General features: G+C 41.6%; 2 protein-coding genes across 6 annotated transcripts in view; one reads left to right on the top strand and one right to left on the bottom strand.

Moving 5' to 3' along the window:
• The window catches only part of spryd3 (SPRY domain containing 3), an 83,393-nt gene that overhangs the window by 36,488 nt on the left and 24,723 nt on the right, over positions 1–22,182 (top strand). For 3 of the 5 annotated variants that reach the window (XM_021565955.2, XM_036946918.1, XM_036946919.1), the window contains one exon: positions 20,457–20,609. The exons of 1 other annotated variant lie outside the window; for it this stretch is intronic. In XM_021565955.2, coding sequence (XP_021421630.1) covers positions 20,457–20,609 — 153 coding nt within the window. The remainder of the gene's footprint in view (positions 1–20,456; positions 20,610–22,182) is intronic. One more of the 5 variants, XM_021565956.2, reaches the window with a different exon arrangement.
• Positions 1–22,182, bottom strand: part of igfbp6b (insulin-like growth factor binding protein 6b) — a 76,846-nt gene that overhangs the window by 42,484 nt on the left and 12,180 nt on the right. The gene's annotated exons all lie outside the window — the stretch shown is intronic.

Genomic DNA, 22,182 nt, shown 5'->3' with positions numbered 1-22,182 from the left:
GTCTCATGTGGTCGGAGGTTTTCACAGCTGGGGTGTTCAGCTGTGTTTGTGTGTGTCCTGCAGGCGACCATTTTGTTTAGTTCTTTTTTTTGTGTCTTACTTTAGGAGCAAGTGAGTAAAGTAACCCTCATCAACATGAGGAGAGGGTGTTGATGGTGGTTCTGTTGATGCTGGAAACCGATAAGGGCGAGTTTTGACAAGCTCAAGGTCTTTTCGGGTGTAGATCTGAGACTGGTCTCTTAGGTCTTTTAACATGACATTACAACCATCCTCTTCACACGAAGACTAGTACAACAGTTGTTTCTGAATCGGAACAGACCAGGGTTCAACTAATATTTGTTTAATTTCAAATACTTTGAGCTGCACTTGACAGAGCTTGCCTGGCTCTCTAAATAACCTACTTGGAATATCAGGGCGATAGTTGCACTTTAATAGCCCTGGGTGGATCTCTGTGGGTTTTTAGTTTCAACAATCAGCAAATGAAAACCAATACTTCAAATTTGTATCTCTTTTGGTGAGAAGCAAACCTCTCTCTCATGATGTGTTAACAATTGTTCCGTAAAAAACACCTGGCTAGTCTCATAGTTTTCTAAACAGCGTGTGTGCGTGCGTCAGACGTGTGTGTGTGTGTGTGTGTGGCTTTTTCCCTCCCCCACATGTCATGTTAGTCCCTCCGTTGATTGAGAGTATTAATCTGATGTATAGTAATTAGAAGCAATGCAAATATTATCCCTCTTTCGTATGTACTGTAGCTATGCAACGGAGCTTTCCAGTGAAAGTTTCCGATGACATAGCTATACAGTTTGTATCGCGGATGGGCGTCTTATCATTTTATACCACTGAGGCCTACGTTATTGTACCGTATTCTTTCCTGGCATTGTTTACTTTGTCATTATCACCATTTGTAAACTTTCCCACAGAATGGAATACTTCTATGTGTTATTCAAAACTATAAAAACTGTTCTGATTCTGAATGATAACCGTCCTAACAGATGGTAGAAAAGGGACAAGGAATTATGATGCCTTCAGAATGTATTCATACTCCTTGACTTATTCCATATTTTGTTGTTACAGCCTGAATTCAAAATGGATTAAAACATTTTTTTTCTCACCAATCTATACACAATACCCCATCATGAAAAAGTGAAAACATGTTTTTAGACATTTTTGCAAATGTTTTACAAATGAAGTACAGATGTGTAATTTACGTAAGTATTTACACCCCTGAGTCAATACTTTGTAGAAGCACCTTTGGTGGTGATTACAGCTTTGAGTTGTCTAGGGTATGTCTGTATCAGCTGTGAGTTGTCTAGGGTATGTCTGTATCAGCTTTGAGTTGTCTAGGGTATGTCTGTATCAGCTTTGAGTTGTCTAGGGTATGTCTGTATCAGCTTTGTGAGTTGTCTAGGGTATGTCTGTATCAGCTTTGAGTTGTCTAGGGTATGTCTGTATCAGCTTTGAGTTGTCTAGGGTATGTCTGTATCAGCTTTGAGTTGTCTAGGGTATGTCTGTATCAGCTTTGCACTTCTGGATTTGGGAATTTTCTCAAGCTTTGCTAAGTTAGATGGGGAGCAGCAGTGAGCATCAATCTTCAAGTCATTCCACAGATTTTCAATGGGATTCAACTCTGGGCTTTGGCTGGGCCGCTCAACGACTTTAACATTCTTGTTCTGAAGCCATTTCCAGCATTGCTTTGGCTGTATGCTTGGGGTCATTGTCCTGTTGGAACGTAAATCTTCACCCTAGTCTAAGGTTGTTTGCACTCTGAAGCAGGTTCTCATCAAGGACATGCCTGTATGTGGCACAATTCATTGTTCCCTCTATCCTTACCAGTCTCTCATTCCCTGCTGCTGAAAAGTTGTTGCCACAACCATGCTTCATGGTAGGGACAGTGTTAATTGATGATGAGCTATGCCTGGTTTTCTCCAGACATTGCTCTTTGCATTTAGGCCGAAGAGTTACGTTTTTGTCTGATCAGACCACAATCTTTTGCCTTATACTCAGTCTTTCACATGCCTTTTTGCAAACTCCAGGTGTGGTGTCGTGCCTCTTTCTCAGGAGAGGCCTCTGTCTGGCCACTCTCCCATAAAGCCCAGATTTGTGAAGTTCTGTAGAGACCTTTGTCCTTCTGGCAGGTTCTCCCATCTCAGCCAAGAAACTCTGTAGTTCTGTCAGAGTGGTCAGTGGGTTCTCAATCACCTCCCTAACCACGGTCTTTCTTGCCGATTGCTCAGTTTGGTCGGATGACCACCTCTAGGCAGAGTCTGGGTTGTTCCATATTTTTTCAATTTCCCAATGATGTGATTTTTATGGGGCTTGAATTGAGAAGTGCAAAGCCACAGAATGCAGAGTAGTACAATGGTGATGGCACTGACTTGCCTTCCATGGAGTCCTTGTCTTTGAACACTGTTTACATTGCAGTTGGCGGGACGGGCGCTCCTGTTTAGATAAGTGGGTATCAGATCCCAGCTGTTTACCAACTGTCAGCATCAGGCCTGTCGAGCAAAACCCTAATCCCATCCACCACAAGTTTTCATCTCTATAATAACATAGGCTATGTCCTCCATTTTCAAATGTACATTGCTGTTACAGTTTATGTTCTTGAGATAAACTGAGTCAAACTCATAGAATCAATGTAATAGAAAAGTTATCATACATATATTATATTATAGGGTGGTCCCATTCTCCCCAACTTATTTTCCGATGCTGTGTGTGTGTGTGTGTGTGTGTGTGTGTGTGTACAGTTGAAGTCGGAAGATTACATACACCTTAGCAAAATACATTTAAACTCAGTTTTCACAATTCCTGACATTTAATCCTAGTAAAAATCCCCTGTCTTAGGTCAGTTAGGATCACCACTTTATTTTAAGAATGTGAAATGTCAGAATAATAGTAGAGAGGATGATTTATTTCAGCTTTTATTTCTTTCATCACATTCCCAGTGGGTCAGAAGTTTACATACACTCAATTAGTATTTGGTATCATTGCTTTTAAATTGGGTAGCCTTCCACAAACTTCCCACAATAAGTTGGGTGAATTTTGGCCCACGTGCTTTTTCAGTTCTGCTCACAAATTTTCTATAGAATTGAGGTCAGGGCTCTGTGATGGCCACTCCAATACCTTGACTTTGTTGTCCTTAAGCCATTTTGCCACAACTTTGGAAGTATGCTTGGGGTCATTTTCTATTTGGAAGACCCTTTTGCGACTAAGCTTTAACTTCCTGACTGATGTCTTGAGATGTTGCTTCAATATATCCACATGATTTTCCTACCTCATGATGCCATCTATTTTGTGAAGTGCAGCAAAGCACCCCCACAACATGATGCTGCCACCCCCGTGCTTCACGGTTGGGGTTGTGTTCTTCGGCTTGCAAGCCTCCCCCTTTATCCTCCATACATAACGATGGACATTATGGCCAAACAGCTATTTTTGTTTCATCAGACCAGAGGACATTTCTACAAAAAGTAGGATCTTTGTCCCCATGTGCAGTTGCAAAATTTAGTTTTGCCTTTTTATGGCGGTTTTGGAGCAGTGGCGTCTTCCTTGCTGAGCGGCCTTTCAGGTTATGTCGATATAGGACTCGTTTTACTGTGGATATAGATACTTTTGTACCTGTTTCCTCCAGCATCTTCACAAGGCCCTTTGCTGTTGTTCTGGGATTGATTTGCAATTTTCGCACCAAAGTACGTTCGTCTCTAGGAGACAGAACGTGTCTCCTTCCTGCGTTGTATGACGGCTGCGTGCTCCCATGGTGTTTATAGTTGCGTACTATTGTTTGTACAGATGCACGTGGTACCTTCAGGCGTTTGGAAATTGATCCAAAGGATGAACCAGATTTGGATGTCTACATTTTTTCCCCAGAAGTTTTGACTGATTTCTTTTGCTTTTCCCATGATGTCATGGGAAACTGAGGCACTGAGTTTGAAGGTAGGCCTTGAAATGCATTCACAGGTACACCTCCAATTGACTCAAATTATGTCAATTAGCCTATCAGAGACTTCTAAATCCATGACATAAATTTCTGGAATTTTCCAAGCTGTTTAAAGGCGCAATCAACTTAGTGTATGTAAATGTATGACCCACTGGAATTGTGATAGTGAATTATAAGTGAAATAATCTGTGTAAACAATTGTTGGAAGAATTACTTGTGTCATGCACAAAGTAGATGTCCTAACCAACTTGCCAAAAATATAGTTTGTTTATCAAGAAATTTGTCGAGTGGTTGAATAATGAGTTTTAATGACTCCAACCTAAGTGTATGTAAACTTCCGACTTCAACTGTGTGTGTGTACATACCTACCTACGTATGTATTAGAGGTCGACCGATTTATGATTTTTCAACGCCGATACCGATTAAGGTAAGATGTTTTAGGTTGTAGTTATTATAGGAATTAGAGGACTATTTCTCTCTATACGATTTGTATTTCATATACCTTTGACTATTGGATGTTCTTATAGGTACTTTAGTATTGCCAGTGTAACAGTATAGCTTCCGTCCCTCTCCTCGCTCCTCCCTGAGCTCGAACCAGGAACACATCGACAACAGCCACCCTAGAAGCAGCGTTACCCATGCAGAGCAAGAGGAACAACTACTCCAAGTCTCAGAGCGAGTGATGTTTGAAACGTTATTAGCGCGAACCTCGCTAACTAGCTAGCCATTTCACATCGGTTACACCAGCCTCATCTCGGGAGTTGATAGTCTTGAAGTCATAAACAGCGCAATGCTTGATGCATTGTGAAGTGCTGCTGGCAAAATGCACGAAAATGCTGTTTGAATGAATGTTTACGAGCCTGCTGGTGCCTACCATCGCTCAGTCAGACTGCTTTATCAAATCATAGACTTAATTATAACATAATAACACACAGAAATTCGAGCCTTAGGTCATTAATATGGTCGAATCCGGAAACAATAATTTCGAAAACAAAATGTTTATTCTTTCAGTGAAATACGTAACCGTTCCGTATTTTATATAACGGATGGCATACCTAAGTCAAAATATTACTGTTACATTGCACAACCTTCAATGTTATGTCATAGTTACGTAAAATTCTGACATAAGTTTGCAATGAGCTAGGCAGCCCAAACTTTTGCATATACCCTGACTCTGCGTGTAATGAACACAAGAGAAGTGACACAATTTCACCTGGTTAATATTGCTTGCTAACCTTTCTTTTAGCTAAATATGCAGGTTTTAAAATATTTAGTTCTGTGTATTGATTTTAAGAAAGGCATTGATGTTTATGGTTAGGTCCACGTTGGAGCAACGACAGTCCTTTTTCGCAAATGCGCACCGCATCGATTATATGCCGTTGCATATAGGACACGCTAGATAAACTAGTAACATCATTAACCATAACACATCAACCATGTGTAGTTAACTAGTGGTTATGATTGATTGTTTTTTTATAAGATAAGTTTAATGCTAGCTAGCTAGCAACTTACCGTGGCTTCTTACTGCATTCGCGTAACAGGCAGGCTCCTCATGTGGCAGGTGGTTAGAGCGTTGGACTAATTAACCGTAAGGTTGCAAGATTGAATCCCTGATCTGACAAGGTAAAAATCTGTCATTCTGCCCCTGAACAAGGTAGTTAACCCACCGTTCCTAGGCCATCATTGAAAATAAGAATGTGTTCTTAACTGACTTGCCTCGTTAAATAAAGTTGTAAAAAAATAAATATAGAATCGGCAAAATCGGGGTACAAAAAATACAGATTTCCAACTGTTATGAAAACTTGAAATCGGCCCTAATTAATCGGTCGACCTCTAGTGTGTGTGTGTGTGTTTGTTTGTTTGTTTGTACCAGTCAAAAGTTTGGACACCTACTCATTCAAGGGTTTTTAAAATAATTTTTACTATTTTCTACTTTGAGGTCGAAGGAATTGTCCGTAGAGCTCCGAGACAGGATTGTGTCGAGACACAGATCTTGGATAGGGTACCAAAAATGTTTTGCTGGATTGTCGGTCCCCAAGAGCAGAGGCCTCCGTCATTCTTAAATGGAAGAAGTTTGGAACCACCAAGACTCTTCCTGGCCAGGAGGACAGCTCTAATCTGAACAATCAGGTTATTTCATAGTTTTGATGTCTTCACTATTATTCTACAATGTAGAAAATGGTAAAAATAAAGAAAAACCCTTGAATGAGTAGGTGTGTCTACATTTTTGACTGGTCTGTCTCTGTCTGTTATTCTTGCGGGAATAGGGGATTGCTCAATTCCCTTAATGTCATAATATTACATCATTACTGATTTATTGAACACCTTTTGTCATGGTTTTTAATGGAAGGTACACAAAACAGACAGAACACGTATTGTGTAATCCATATAAATCAGTTTTGACTAATAGACTAAAACTCCCAATTGAAATAAGACTTAGGTAATGTTATAAGTTGCATTGTCTGTCCCCATGCTCTTGGTCCTGTATGTTTGGTCTTGTGAGGAGGCATTTGGCTGGCTGTGCTGTGTACGTGCTGCTTGATACAAATGCAAGCAGCCAAATCCCTCTCTCCCTGTTGCCACAGCAGCGGCTGTCCCCACCAAGCTAATCTCCCCCCCCAGCATAGTGCTGCAGAGGGCTGGGCAGCACCTCAGTCTGCTGCTGGAATGACTGAGCTCTCCCACACACACACACACACACACACACACACCTCGCTTACATGCACGCATGCACATACACCTGCATGGCTGCCACTGTCTTGCATAACACCATTTTCTATGCTCCCTGACTCTAGCTTTCATTTTGGTGATTATCAGCGAGCTGGACACAGTCAAGTAACTATATGAATGTAGGTTCATTTCTACATAGTTTTCGATTTGGTTTTTATTCATTTCAAAATATATTGAGTTTGTACCCCCCCATTCCCCATAATGTTCTGGCTAGACACTTTTACACTTATCGTCCGTGGGCTGCATTGGGGAAAAAGGGGATACCTAGTCAATTGCACAACTGAATGCATTCAACTGAAATGTGTCTTCCGCATTTAACCAAAACCCTCTGAATCAGAGCGGTGCCGGGGGCTGCCTTAATCGGACGTCATCGGCACCCAGGGAGCAGTTGTTGTTGTCGTGGGTTAGCTGCCTTGCTCTAGGGCAGAATGGCAGATTTTCTTCCCACCTTGCCAGCTCTGGGATTTGAACCATCTTAACTGTTAGGCTATCTGCCACCCGCATTTGTTTTGCTATCCTTGTGGGGACCAAACAATTGATTCCCATTCAAAATCCTATTTTCTCTAACCTTAACCCTAATTGTAACCATAACCCTAAACCTAACCCCTAAGCCTAAAATATAACCCTAAACCTAACCCCTAAGCCTAAAATATAACCCTAACCCCTAAGCCTAACCCCTAAGCCTAAAATATATATATATATAAACACCCACCCACACACATACTCCTGAAGTTTAAATGGGCTGACTAGCATTACATCCCAAGTTATTCTTCTTAGTGTGTCAATTAATCTAAGAAAGATACAATCATCATGTCTTCTTGCCCCTTCCGGGTTCCCCCACCTAAACTTGAGCAGCACATAGAATATATTCTATCATCTGTGCTGGTCTCCAGCCAACACATGCACCTCTCCATAGAGTTCTATCTGAACCACCAGTCATGTTATTTCCATTTGCTAGAGGAGCTAACACCCTTCTAAGGTTGCCTGGTTCCTTCCTTGGAGGAACAGTTGTCATGCATCCCATCATGATACTGTTTGATCTGCTGAAGTTCATCAGTTTCCCATAAACTGTGTAATTCCCCTGTTGAGAACCACTAGGCAGGCAGACACTGCAGGCAGTGGCACCGACCGGAGTGTCCTCTGACTGTCTCCACGATGGGAACAGAACAGCGTGAGAAAGTGTGTGTTTGTGAGATTGAAAGGAAGCTCTGATGAATACTGTATGTGGGGGGTTTAGGCGAGGCCGGGCCAACCTGCTTCTTTAACTAGACGTCTCACTGAAAATTGCCGCTTAAGTCTGCATCATTTCTGAAAAATATCCTAGATGGCGAGAGATATCTCACACGAACGACAGTGAGACAGATGAAGAATTTTGTTGATTTAAATAGCCAGCTACAGTTGAAAGTAAAACTGTGAGACTTGATGATATTCAAAATATTGGTTCTGGTTCATCATAGTTTAGCCGAGTTATTAGTTAGTTGAGCTGTTCTACACACTTTTTCCTATATAGTGCATTACTTTTGATGGTCATCGGGGTTCTGATCAAAAGTAATGCACTATATAGGGAATAGAGTGCCATTTGAGGTGCAACCACAGACCATAGAGATGTTTCTTCTCTCGTATGTTCCATTTATTCTCTTTTAGCCCTTTTGGAAAAAAACAGCATAGACCACCATGAATTTTAAGATGGTCTGTGCGGCATCAGTAGTTTTTCTCATGACAGTGACTCAATTAGCCCATGTCATTGTTAAGTTAGTCTAGCGTCCAAATTAGAGGTCGATCGATTAATCGGAATGGCCAATTTAATTAGGGCCAATTTCAAGTTTTCATAACAATCAGAAATCGGTATTTTTGAGTGCCGATTTAAAAAAAAAAAAAAAATAATAAAATAAAAAAAAATATATATATATATATATATATATAATATTTTTTATTTTTTATATATACCTTTAACTAGGCAAATCAGTTAAAAACACATACTTATTTTCAATGATGGCCTAGGAACGGTGGGTTAACTGCCTCGTTCAGGGGCAGAACGACAGATTTTCACCTTGTCAGTTCGGGTGATTCAATCGTGCAACCTTAGTTAACTAGTCCAACGCTATAACCACCTGCCTCTCATTGCACTCCACGAGGAGACTGCCTGTTACGCGAATGCAGTAAGCCAAGGTAAGTTGCTAGCTAGCATTAAACTTATCTTATAAAAAACAATCATTCAATCATAATCAATAGTTATAACTACACATGGTTGATGATATTACTAGTTTATCTAGCGTGTCCTGCGTTGCATATAATCGATGCAACGCTGGGGGATGATTTAACAAAAGCGCATTTGCGAAAAAAGCACAATCGTTGGACGACCAATGCCTTTCTTAAAATCAATACACAGAAGTAAATATTTGAAAACCTGCATATTTAGCTAAAATAAAGTTTTTATTTTAATTTGACCTTTGTCAGTTAAGAACAAGTTTTTATTTTCAATGACAGCCTAGGAACAGTGTCATTCTGCCTGTTCAGGGGCAGAATGACAGATTTGTACCTTGTCAGCTCGGGATATGAACTTGCAACCTTTCGGTTAGTAGTCCAACGCTCTAACCACTAGGCTACCCTGCCGCCCCAGGCAATATTAACCAGGTGAAATTGTGTCACTTCTCTTGCACGCAGAGTCAGGTATATGCAACAGTTTGGGCAGCCTGGCTCATTGCGAACTAATTTGCCAGAATTTTACGTAAATAACATTGAAGGTTGTGCACTGTAACAAGAATATTTAGACTTAGGGATGCCACCCGTTAGATAAAACACGAACGGTTCCGTATTTCACTGAAAGAATAAACGTCTTGTTTTCAAGATGATAGTTTCCGGATTCGACCATATTAATGACCATGTTATGTTATAGTTAAGTCTATGATTTGATAGAGCAGTCCGACTGAGCGGTGGTAGGCAGCAGCAGGCTCGTAAGCATTCATTCAAATAGCACTTTCGTGCGTTATGCCAGCAGCTCTTCGCAAGCACAGCGCTGTTTATGACTTCAAGCCTATCAGCCTAATGGCTGGTGTAACAGTTGTGAAATGGCTAGCTAGTTAGCGGGGTGCGCACTAATAGCGTTTCAAACGTCACTCGCTCTGAGACTTGGAGTAGTTGTTCCCCTTGCTCTGCATGGGTAACGCTGCTTCGAGTGTGGCTGTTGTTGATGTGTACCTGGTTCCAGCCCAGGTAGCGGCGAGGAGAGGGATGGAAGCTATACTGTTACACTGGCAATACTGTAGTGCTTATAAGAACATCCAATAGTCAAAGGTATATGAAATACAAATCGTATAGAGAGAAATAGTCCTATAATTCCTATAATAACTACAACCTAAAACATCTTACCTTGGAATATTGAAGTGTCATGTTAAAAGGAACCACCAGCTTTCATATGTTCTGAGCAAGGAACTTTTTTTTACATGGCACATATTGCACTTTTACTTCTCCAACATTTTGTTTTTGCATTATTTAAACCAAATTGAACATGTTTCATTATTTATTTGAGGCTAAATTGATTTTTATTGATGTATTGATTTTATTAAGTTAAAATAAGTGTTCATTCAGTTTTGTTGTAATTGTCATTATTACAAATAAATAAATAAAAATTGGCCGATTTTAATCGGTATCATCTTTTTTTGGTCCTCCAATCTGTATCGGCGTTGAAAAATCATAATCGGTCATCCTTTTGTCCAGATATCTAAACTTGTAGGAATTATGGTTGAATAACTGACCGGGGTGCTAACCAAGTCACTCACTCAGATATTACATTACAAACCGCAAACATTTATCTCCACCCTATGGAAAAATGTTTAGATTTGAAGCGAACTTGCTTTAAAACTACAAAATGTTCACTACGTCCTATGGCAAAATGTGTAGAATTGCAGGAAATTAACTCTAAAATGTCGTCTTTTTCTCCGCTGTCAAGAGTGGGGCCGCTAAAATGTTTTGCTTGCAAGGTGGGGGGGCCCGAACCAAATTTAACTTAGGACCCTCAGAAGGCTAACGCCGGCTATGACTGCATGTGTGGGCATGGATGTACTTACGCAGACCCTCGAGCGACTGTGTCCCCGACCCCATAAAAGTTGCCCATCCCTGACCTAAACCATTTAAACTGGAACAACCATTTCAGTAACGGGTGCAATAATTCCAACTAACGGATAGGATTCGTTTTTTATCTTTGTGTAGCATAAGATACATTTATTGACTTAATCAATCAATGTAAATGCAGAAACAGATTTTGTAATAAACAATTTTAAAAAATGTAACTGCAATACATTTACTTGACTTAAAGGGAAATTTCACCAATGCTCTTTTTCAAAATATATTCTACCTTTCAAGATTTTGGGATCATTTAGAAAGTCATTGTTTTTGAAAGAAAAGCAATTTTTTTTGTCCACTTTTAAAATGCCATCAAGTTGATCAGAAATACAGTTTAGACATTGTTAATGTTGTAAATAACTATTGCTGGAAATGGCTGATTTTAATTAAATGTTTATGGAATATATACATAGGTGTACAGAGAGAGGCCCATTATCAGCAACCATCACTCCTGTGTTCCAATGACACATTGTGTTAGCTAATCCAAGTTTATCATTTTAAAAGGCGAATTGATCATTAGAAAACCCCTTTGCAATTATGTTAGCACAGCTGAAAACTGTTGTTCTGATTTAAAGAAGCAATAAAACTGGCCGTTAGACTAGTTGAGTATCTGGAGCATCAGCATTTGTGGGTTTGATTACAGGCTCAAAATGGCCAGAAACAAAGGACATTCTTCTGAGACTCGTTAGTCTATTCTTGTTCTGAAAAATGAAGGCTATTCCATGAGAGAAATTGCCAAGAAACTGAAGATCTGGTACAACGCTGTATACTACTCCCTTCGCAGATCAGCTTAAACTGGCACTAACAAGAATATAAAGAGGAGTGGGAGGCCCCGGTGCACAACTGAGCAAGAGGACAAGTACATTAGAGTATCTAGTTTGAGAAGCAGACGCCTCACAAATCCTCAACTGGCAGCTTCATTAAATAGTACCCGCAAAACACCATTCTCAACGTCAACAGTGAAGAGCCGACTCCGGGATGCTGGCCTTCTAGGCAGAGTTACAAAGAAAAATCCATATCACAGACTGGCCAATTAAAAGAAATGATTAAGATGAGCAAAAGAACACAGATACTGGACAGAGGAGCTCTGACTAGGAGACCAGCATGGTCTTTGTCTTGTCGTATTTGGTGTGTTACTAGTAGGCCAAAAATTCACACAGGTACATTTCCTCCACCTACATTTCAAAGCGCAGTGATGATTGTACCTTATTTCCAAAACATTGGGTAGAAATATGTACCATCGGAGCTCTAAAGTACGACAGAGTATTTTGCTGTGCGCCTTGGAGTTTTAATTTGGTAGCAAAATCTCCCAGAAAATAATTTTTGTAATGTTAAGGCTTTGCTCTACCCTTGTTTCCTGCTACCCTAGAGAAACAAACGAGTACTACAGCAAAAAACGTCTTACTTCCAGGTCAAAAGATCTGACCCATATTACCGGCGCAACATTTATATCTTATATCTTATGATCCCTGTGGATCACAGTGACTGCATTTTACATTCATAAAACTGGCGACGTCGTTAACCATTTGTTTACACTTTGTTCAGTAATGTTACCTCATTGGCTAGCTATCTAACAACCTGGTAACTTTACCAGTATATGCAAACATTTGGGGGCACAGAAATAAAGGAAAAGGAATACCTTCTTCAGGAGATCAATGATCATAGCAATGAATGAATGGTAGATCTCTTGTAGGTCGTCATCACAAACCTGACGTTTTTAAAGAAACAGTGTACCATTTTCAGTGTATTGTATCCCAATAGGAAAATAGTGCTTTTACACAATGTAAAACACAATTATTTCTTAATTACAATGACCGGTATTTGTATCAAAATGTTTCACTTGTATAATAAACCAATGTATTTACAGTGTTACATATTAGTTTCTAGGGCACAACGTGTGGTTCAAAAGTAGCTAGAATTCGTATTGCCCCCCCCTCATTAATCTACACACAATACCCCATAATGACAACACAAAAAGTTTTTTTTATACATTTTTGTTCATTTATAAAAAATAAAACTTAAATATCATATTTACATAAGTATTCAGACCCTTTACTCAGTACTTTGTTGAAGCACTTTTGCCAGTGATTACAGCATTGCATGTTCTTGGGTATGACGCCTCACACTTGGCACACCTGTATTTGGAGAGTTTCTCCCGTTCTTCCTCTGTCAGGTTGTATGGGCAGCTTCGCCGCATTCAGAGACTTGTTCCAAAGCCGCCACTCCTGCGTTGTCTTGGCTGTGTGCTTAGGGTCGTTATCCTGTTGGAAGTTTAACCTTTGCCCCAGTCTGAGGTCCTGAGCGCTCTGGAACAGGTTTTCATCAAGGATCTCACTGTACTTTGCTCCATTCATCTTGCCTCGATCCTGACTAGTTTCACAGTGCCTGCCTCTGGAAAACATCCCCAAGGCGTGATGCTGCCACCATAATGCTTCACTGTAGGGATTGTGCCAGGTTTCCTCCAGACGTGACGCTTGGCATTCGGGCCAAAGAGTTCAATCATGGTTTCATCAGACCAGAGAATGTTGTTTCTCATGGTCTGAGAGTCTTTAGGTGCCTTTTGGCAAAGTCCAAGCGGGCTGGCAATTGCCTTTTACTAAGGAGTGGCTTCCGTCTGTCCACTCTACCATAAAGGCCTGATTTGGTGGAGTGCTGCAGAGATTGGAGAAACTTCCAGAAAGACAACCTTCTCCACAGAGGAACTCTGGAGCTCTGTCAGAGTGACCATCGGGTTCTTGGTCAAGTCTCTGACCAAGTCCCTTCTCCCCTGATTGCTCAGTTTGGCCGGGTGGCCAGCTCTAGGGAGAGTCTTGGTGGTTCCAAACTTTATCCATTTAAGAATGATGGAGGCATCTGTTCTTGGGGACCTTCAATGTTACACAACATTTTTGGTACCCTATCCCAGATCTGTGTCTCGACACAATCCTGTCTCTGAGCTCTACGGACGATTCCTTCAAACTCATGGCTTGGTTTGTGCTCTGACAAGTGTGGGACCTTAAATAGACAGGTGTGTGCCTGAGCTCAATTTCGAGTCACATAGCAAAGGATCTGAATACTATTGCAAATAAGGTATTTTAATTTTTTATTTGTAATTTATTTTTGCAAATGTATAACTTTTCACTGTCATTCTGGTATATTTTATGTAGATTGCTGAGTATTTATTATTTATTTAATCAATTTTAGAATAAGGTTGTAACGTAAGAAAATGTTGAAAAAGTGTAGGTGTCTGAGTACTTTCCAAAGACACTGAATCCCCACTTGGTGCTGGATTCCAATAGGAATTAGACATCACTTTGCAAGCCAGTATAATGTGACTTGATGCTGGTACGCTGGTGACCAGATAAACAACAGCAGGGACGTCTCATTGCTCTGTTTTTCTGCAGAGGAAATAAAACGGTCTGCGTTCATTTGTTTCCCAGCTATCACCACAAAACTATTAGAAGCTCCTCTCTTTCATTGGAGGTAGCTAACATTCTCTCGCCCCCCACCCCCTCCCTGGAGCTAACTAACCAGAGATTATCAGTGGGGGGGGGGGTGGCAGCAAGAAGCTTCTGCTGCAGGCAATTATGGTCTTAATATCACATCGTGTGTGTGTGTGTGTGTGTGCGCGCGGTTGAATAATTATATCAAGGTCATTCCTGGCCCCAACTCTGAGATTTTTGCTAAGGGAGAATTTATTTTTTATTTTTACACTGACTCACTTATGTGAGACTTATGTCACAACGTGTAATAATGACTTTCTAAACACCTTTTAGGTAACAGCTGCTTCTTTTCTTTTGAAAGAAAGTTACTCGGCTCAACTTCCACTCAGAAGTAGAAGGAAGAGATTAGGGTGGAAAGTGGAAACCATGCAGGAGTCTGCATGAAAGGGATGGGAGTCGATGACACAGAAAGGGATGGGAGTCAATGACACAGCCCCCCCCCCCCCCCCCCCCCCCCAAAAAAAAGTTGTATCATATACAGTGGGGCAAAAAAGTATTTAGTCAGCCACCAATTGTGCAAGTTCTCCCACTTAAAAAGATGAGAGGCCTGTAATTTTCATCATAGGTACACTTCAACTACACTTCAACTATGACAAAATTAGAAGAAAAAATCCAGAAAATCACATTGTAGGATTTTTTATGAATTTATTTGCAAATTATGGTGGAAAATAAGTATTTGGTCAATAACAAATGTTTATCTCAATACTTTGTTATATACCCTTTGTTGGCAATGACAGAGGTCAAACGTTTTCTGTAAGTCTTCACAAGGTTTTCACACACACTTGCTGGTATTTTGGCCCATTCCTCCATGCAGATCTCCTCTAGAGCAGTGATGTTTTGGGGCTGTTGCTGGGCAACACGGACTTTCAACTCCCTCCAAAGATTTTCTATGGGGTTGAGATCTGGAGACTGGCTAGGCCACTCCAGGACCTTGAAATGCTTCTTACGAAGCCACTCCCTCGTTGCCCGGGCGGTGTGTTTGGGATCATTGTCATGCTGAAAGACCCAGCCACGTTTCATCTTCAATGCCTTTGCTGATGGAAGGAGATTTTCACTCAAAATCTCACGATACATGGCCCCATTCATTCTTTCCTTTACACGGATCAGTCGTCCTGGTCCCTTTGCAGAAAAACAGCCCCAAAGCATGATGTTTCCACCCCCATGCTTCACAGTAGGTATGGTGTTCTATGGATGCAACTCAGCATTCTTTGTCCTCCAAACACGACGAGTTGAGTTTTTACCAAAAAGTTATATTTTGGTTTCATCTGACCATATGACATTCTCCCAATCTTCTTCTGGATCATCCAAATGCTCTCTAGCAAACTTCAGACGGGCCTGGACATGTACTGGCTTAAGCAGGGGGACACGTCTGGCACTGCAGGATTTGAGTCCCTGGCGGCGTAGTGTGTTACTGATGGTAGGCTTTGTTACTTTGGTCCCAGCTCTCTGCAGGTCATTCACTAGGTCCCCCAGTGTGGTTCTGGGATTTTTGCTCACCGTTCTTGTGATCATTTTGACCCCACGGGGTGAGATCTTGTGTGGGGAGCCCCAGATCGAGGGAGATTATCAGTGGTCTTGTATGTCTTCCATTTCCTAATATTTGCTCCCACAGTTGATTTCTTCAAACCAAGCTGCTTACCTATTGCAGATTCAGTCTTCCCAGCCTGGTGCAGGTCTACAATTTTGTTTCTGGTGTCCTTTGACAGCTCTTTGGTCTTGGCCATAGTGGAGTTTGGAGTGTGACTGTTTGAGGTTGTGGACAGGTGTCTTTTATACTGATAACAAGTTCAAACAGGTGCCATTAATACAGGTAACGAGTGGAGGACAGAGGAGCCTCTTAAAGAAGTTGTTACAGGTCTGCGAGAGCCAGAAATCTTGCTTGTTTGTAGGTGACCAAATACTTATTTTCCACCATAATTTGCAAATAAATTCATTAAAAATCCTACAATGTGATTTTCTGGATTTTTAGTTGAAGTGTACCTATGATGAAAATTACAGGCCTCTCTCATCTTTTTAAGTGGGAGAACTTTCACAATTCGTGGCTGACTAAATACTTTTTTGCCCCACTGTAAGTACAAGTGAACTAACACTCGCATCTTTTTTTTCTTCCCCTTGCTGACTTCGCTGAGCTATTTTATTGAGGAGAAATGTACTTACTATGACTGTGAAATTTGGTTGTCCCACCTAGCTATCTTAAGATGAATGCTCTAACTCTTAAGTTGTTCTGGGTAAGTGTCTGCTAAAATGTACATGTACAGCCAAAGCCAAATGAAAGGTTTCTCTTCATCTGCAGTGGGGCCATGACTGTCTGGTGTTGTTGTGTTGAGTACATCCGGAAGACGGCTTACAAGAAAATGTTTTAAAACTCTTTAAAAGTCACTACTTCAACTTTTCAAATAAGAAGTATCCCTCTGTGGGCCTTTCTTTGGCTCGTCAAACACAGGAAGGTGATGGATGTAAGAGACCACACCATAGGCTACGAAGCTAGTGTTGCTTTCTATACTGTGGCAAGCAAAGGCTGTGTTTTGATCCCTGTCTTCTTGCAGGTTCTCCTTTTATCTAGGCCTACTCCACTGTCCACATCACTTCAATATCTTCACACGCCATAGACATAGGACCAGAATGGTAATTTCCTTTCAAGTCAACGCTCTGTGATGGGAGGACCAGCGGTCGTTCTATGCTCTACTTCATTATATTTCTATGTCCCACACCACCTGCCATGTAGACCTACAGTTCACCTGACACACAGTCAATGTAAACAGAGTTTGGAGTCGTTGTCCTGAGTGAGTGATTGATTTAATTGGGTGCAGTAGAAAAAATAATCTCCCTCTCTCTCTTTCTCTGTCTCCCGCTCTCTCAGACCTTCACAGCCTCACCCCAGTGTGTGTTCAAAACATTCCTCTGAATTTGGCATCTGTGGTGAGTTTATTTACCAAGTGATAGTGAGGGAATGAGTGATTGATTGATTATTTCTATTTTTGGAGTGTTTTGATTTTGCGGTTGACTCAGTTTCAATTACACACTTTCAGGTGCTGCTGTATTGCTTCAGCACAGACGGCGCTGCCTGCGTGCCAGCTTTTTGGCCATACCCAACACTACTGATATAAGGCTATCAATGGTCTGTGTCAACATGATGGTTGTGTTTTGGTCAGTCAAATCCATTTTTATTTGTCACTTGCTCTGAATAAAACGGGTGTAAACCTTACCGTGAAATGCCCTTAACTAACAATGCAGTTAAAGAAAGAGGTTAGAAGATATTTACTAAATCAAGTAGAAATAGTACAAAACTAGCAGCAGTGTAAAAACAAAAGGGAGGGTGGGCCTTGTCAATGTAAATAGTCCATGATCCTCTTCTAGTTTATTTGGGATAAATTGGCTGTATGATTGATGGATAGGTAATTTGGTAGGCAACTGGTGAGTAATCGTCTGATTCATGAATTGCCTATTCCCTATTTAGTGTAGTTACTACTTTTGACCAGAGCCCTGGACCGTTGTCAAAGTAGTGCATTAAATAGGGAATATGGTGCCATTTCGGGGTGCAGTAGAACATTTTACACAGGCAGCACACAGTGGCAGCCAAACAGGTACCAAGCCCAAGCGGGCTGGTTGGGAGGGAGAGGCCCTCTAATCTCCGATGTTTCTTCCAAATGCCTCCAGGAGTGACAGGAAATACCCCCCCAACCACACACACACACACACACACACAACCTACCCCTACCACCAGCACTGACACCACCACCCCGGATGGTGCCATGATCAGAGAGAGAGAAGGAGAAAGGCAAGAGATGGAGAGTGAGAGAGAGGGAGAGCAGAGAGAATGACTGCAGGCATCTGTCAGCACTCTCACTGAAGCATGTTCCAAGCTGCTGGGAGGGAGAGCTGATTAAAAACCTCTCTCTCGCTCTCTACCTCTCTTTCTCTCTCTCTCCATTACTCAGCATCACAGAGGCGGGAAGGTGTGACAACACACTCGCTGCAACTCCCTCTCCCCCTCAAAATAACAGCTACTGTCCAGGCATGAAAGTTGAAGAGGTTGAGGAGAAGAATAAGATGGCAGCGAGAGAACAAGAAAGGACAGTCTAAAAAACAAGATTGTAAAGAAGTGGGTACCCATTAATGTAGGGCAGGCCTGTGAGTTGAGGACAAGACAAGACAGGGCACTCCTTTTTTTTTTTTTTGCAACTGGCCAGACAGAGACAGTAATGGAATGAATTGTGTTCTTTTAAAGGGAAGATTTGTTTTGTTTTTGTCAGATGCCTGACTATATGTCTTTCATGTCTGAGTTTTAGGACGTGCAATAACCAGATTGTGACTTGGAAGATTAAAGGTATTTGCCAATAAATTCACATTTTTCAGATGGTCAACTTTCCCGATCCCTGTCCACTTTAAATATAGCTTTAATGTGCAGATTCCCTTCCAGACTGTAGCATCTGGGTCCTCAGCAGTATTATACAGGTAACTGCCAAATTAAAGGTAACACCGACAGTGTCGTAAGGCGTTGGGCCACCACGAGTCAGAACAGCTTCAATGTACCTTGGCAGAGATTCTACAAGTGTCTGGAACTTTATTGGAGGGATGCGACACCATTCTTCTACAAGAAATTCCATCATTTGGTGTTTTTGTTGATGGTGATGGAAAACGCTGTCTCAAGGGGCCACTCCAGAATATATTGTTGACAGCTTTCACTTTGAGAGTGGAGTTTGACAAAGTTGGTCCTGGCCTGTGTTTGTCCTTTCTCACTTGATATTGCTGGTGTAAGGAGTATGTATTTTGGGTGTGAGGTAGTATGCCCAGGTACTGTAAGGAACACTGTACCTCGATTGGTCCTTCATTCAATCTGTCACAGAATAATTGAAAGAGAAGTATATTTTCTTGACTGAGACCTAGTTAGGAAGTTATTTATTTCCACTGGATGGATAACCAGGCAACGTTCATCATCATTTAATTGAGGGAAACCTTTCCTTTTGATGTATAACTCTAAACCGCTGTAGGCCCATTACCGTAACGCACCCAGGTGTTGTCACAGGCTTATTAGAGGAGTCCACCCCCACTTTGTCTGTCATCTTTTCTCTTCCACTTCAAACTGAAGGCGTTCCTTCGGTCTCTCTATTCTCTATGACACACTGGATGGAAAAATAGGAGCAGCACTTGGTTGCCTAGCTGCCCACCTACTTGCCCTTCCCATAGAAACCTGTTCTTCTGAGGCTTAGTAATGTGTTTTTCCTATAGGATCTGTTAAGCCTTCCATGGAGAAGTTATTATAATGTTCAATCAGTGGAATATTTGGCGAGACTATTTACGCATGATCAACCTGGGCGTGCCTGTTACAGTGGGAGTATGACTGCATGGCTGTGTCCCAAAATGGAACCCAATTCCCTATTTAGTACATTTGCTAGTCTGTACTTGGTGAGTTCCTCCTTATGTCGGGCGTACACTACACGACTTCCAAAATCCTAACACTTGGTCGTGAGGGTTCTCGATATCACGCTGTCTCGCGAAAACAAGGTGATGTGATTAGATTGTTAACGTAACTAGAACGAGCTGTAGCTCAAACCAGCCTCAAACATTCATGCTTGCCATGCAGAGGTTGAAATATCTAGCCAATACATTTTTAATTGAACAGCATTGCTTGTGAACTACAAAGCTGTGACAATTTGACACTGGTTGCAAGTACAAATGCATAGGCTACCAGTAGTAGTCATGGCTCCTGCTTCGAGAGTCTACACATTCTGGGCGATGCGATGCAACATCATCATCTCACTGGCATCTTCTCTGGCAAACTCTCATTGGCTATTGCTGATCACCTTTCTCAAAACTTGTCGTTGCACATCTCACACTACAAGAGCATAGCAGATTTTTGTGCCGATTTTAAAATCAAACATGTTTGAAAATATCGGGACCTCTGGGACGGCTCAAAGATGTGATCGGTAGACCTTAGACTGCGTCTCTGACACACTCACGTTAAATTAACGTCGGTGACGGCCGCGGACCCGAGTAGGCAACAACGTGGATTTTGTCTACCGTTTGGGACAACTAAATCGGGGCCAAAATCGTGTAGAGTACGCCCGGCTTTAGGTGTATCTGTCTTTTGAGTACTCCAACATGTTCGCGAAAGGACAACTTAGTCAAAACTACAGTATGTTGTATTTGAATACTGACCCTATTTCCCCTCCCCCACACACACACTTTAGCAGCTCCTGGAGTACGTTGGGAAGGGGAAGAGCATCCTGGACGTGGGTCTGGCCCAGGCCAGGCAGCCCCTCAGCACACGCTGCCACTACTTTGAGGTGGAGATAGTGGACGCTGGAGAGAAGTGCTACATCGCCCTGGGCCTGGCCAGAAGGGTAAGCACTGTACAATTGCACATCAGTAAACTTACGGCCGGCCACACAGAGACAGATGAAATCACATGCGTTCATCAATTGTCAATGTTTGTCAAAAGTTAGCCAACTATTTCCGGAAGAGTTGCGTGTGTGTTTGGCAATGATCTCCGTTGTTCATCTGTCAACAAATGACTCCCATTGAAAAACCATTTGCTTCTGGCCTCCCGAGTGGCACAGCAGTCTAAGGCAGTGTTGCAGCATCACTACAGGCTGGGGCTTTACTTGGCTCCTCACACTCTAGCGACTCCTTGTGGCGGTGCCGGGCGCCTGCAGGCTGACAATGGTCGTCAGTTGAACAGTGTTTCCTCAGACACATTGGTGCAGCTGGCTTCCGGGTTAATCAAGCGGGTGTTAGAAGCACGGCTTGGCTGGTCATGTTTCGGAGGACGCATGACTCGACCTTAGCCTCTCCTGAGCCCATTGGGGAGTTGCAGCAATGATACAAGATCATAATCGAGAAAGTGGGTAAAAATTACAACAACAAAAAATAACATTGGCTCAATCTGTAATTTTCTGAGACAAAATCTGTCTGGCCATAGCCTAAGGGTAAGCATTCATAACTCTGTATGCAGTTTTCAACCATCAGCACTACAGAGAAGTATAGGTGGCATTTATTTAATCAGATTCTGCTTGTTTTGAAGTTGAGGAAGTACAATTGTATAACACATTTAGGTACAGTACAGGGTTCGCACAGACAGTGGCAAGTCAAATTCAAGGACTTTCAATTACTTTTTCAAGCCCTAATATTTATTTTCAAGGACCATCAATTTTAAGTAGTTCCTATTATGCAATTGATTCTAGTCGCCATCAGATGGCAGTATTTTGCCACAGCCTCATGAAAAAAAAGAACTTAGTATTCATGACTACCTTACAAGTTCTACTCAATAATACGTCTTCTACTTATTTGCAAAATACATGAGTGGTAAGTCAGTACTGAAAAGGGAAGAGGTCTGAATACTTTCGAATGCACCGTAAATACATACATCCCTCATTATTCAACACCTTTGTTGTAGGAATAGAACACAGTGTGCGTGATGAAGAGGAAAAAAAACAATTCAAGACATTTTAGCACGACTAATTCAAACCCCTCATCTCATTTTCCAAAGAATGCACATGCGGTTTCCATCTAATGTTAGCACAGAACAGGAGCTGCTGGACTTTCCATAATAACCTGTTCGCCTTGAAGTCTAACACAACAAACAGTTGTACGGGAACTGATCAAAACAACGAGCAACACCTGGTCTTACACCATTGTAGACTGGAACAGAGCAAAAATAATACAATTTGCCCCTATGGCCAAAAGTAGTGCATAGTATAGGGAATAGTATACCATTTTGGACGTGTCCATAATATACATAGGTATCAATGGAAGGCCAAGACTGAGAGATGCTCAATGACTGAGTTATATCACCCATTTGCATTGCTCATACTGTCGGTAGAGGATGAAAAGGGCTGGGACTGACTGTGTAGGTCTGACCTAGGAACATCAGTCATGAGGTGTAAATAACGCCAGCCACAACCCAAGGCCTGGTCT

Source organism: Oncorhynchus mykiss, chromosome 16 (genome assembly GCF_013265735.2).
Source record: "Oncorhynchus mykiss isolate Arlee chromosome 16, USDA_OmykA_1.1, whole genome shotgun sequence".
NCBI lineage: Eukaryota > Metazoa > Chordata > Actinopteri > Salmoniformes > Salmonidae > Oncorhynchus > Oncorhynchus mykiss.
This window is presented reverse-complemented; position numbering and strand designations above follow the sequence as displayed.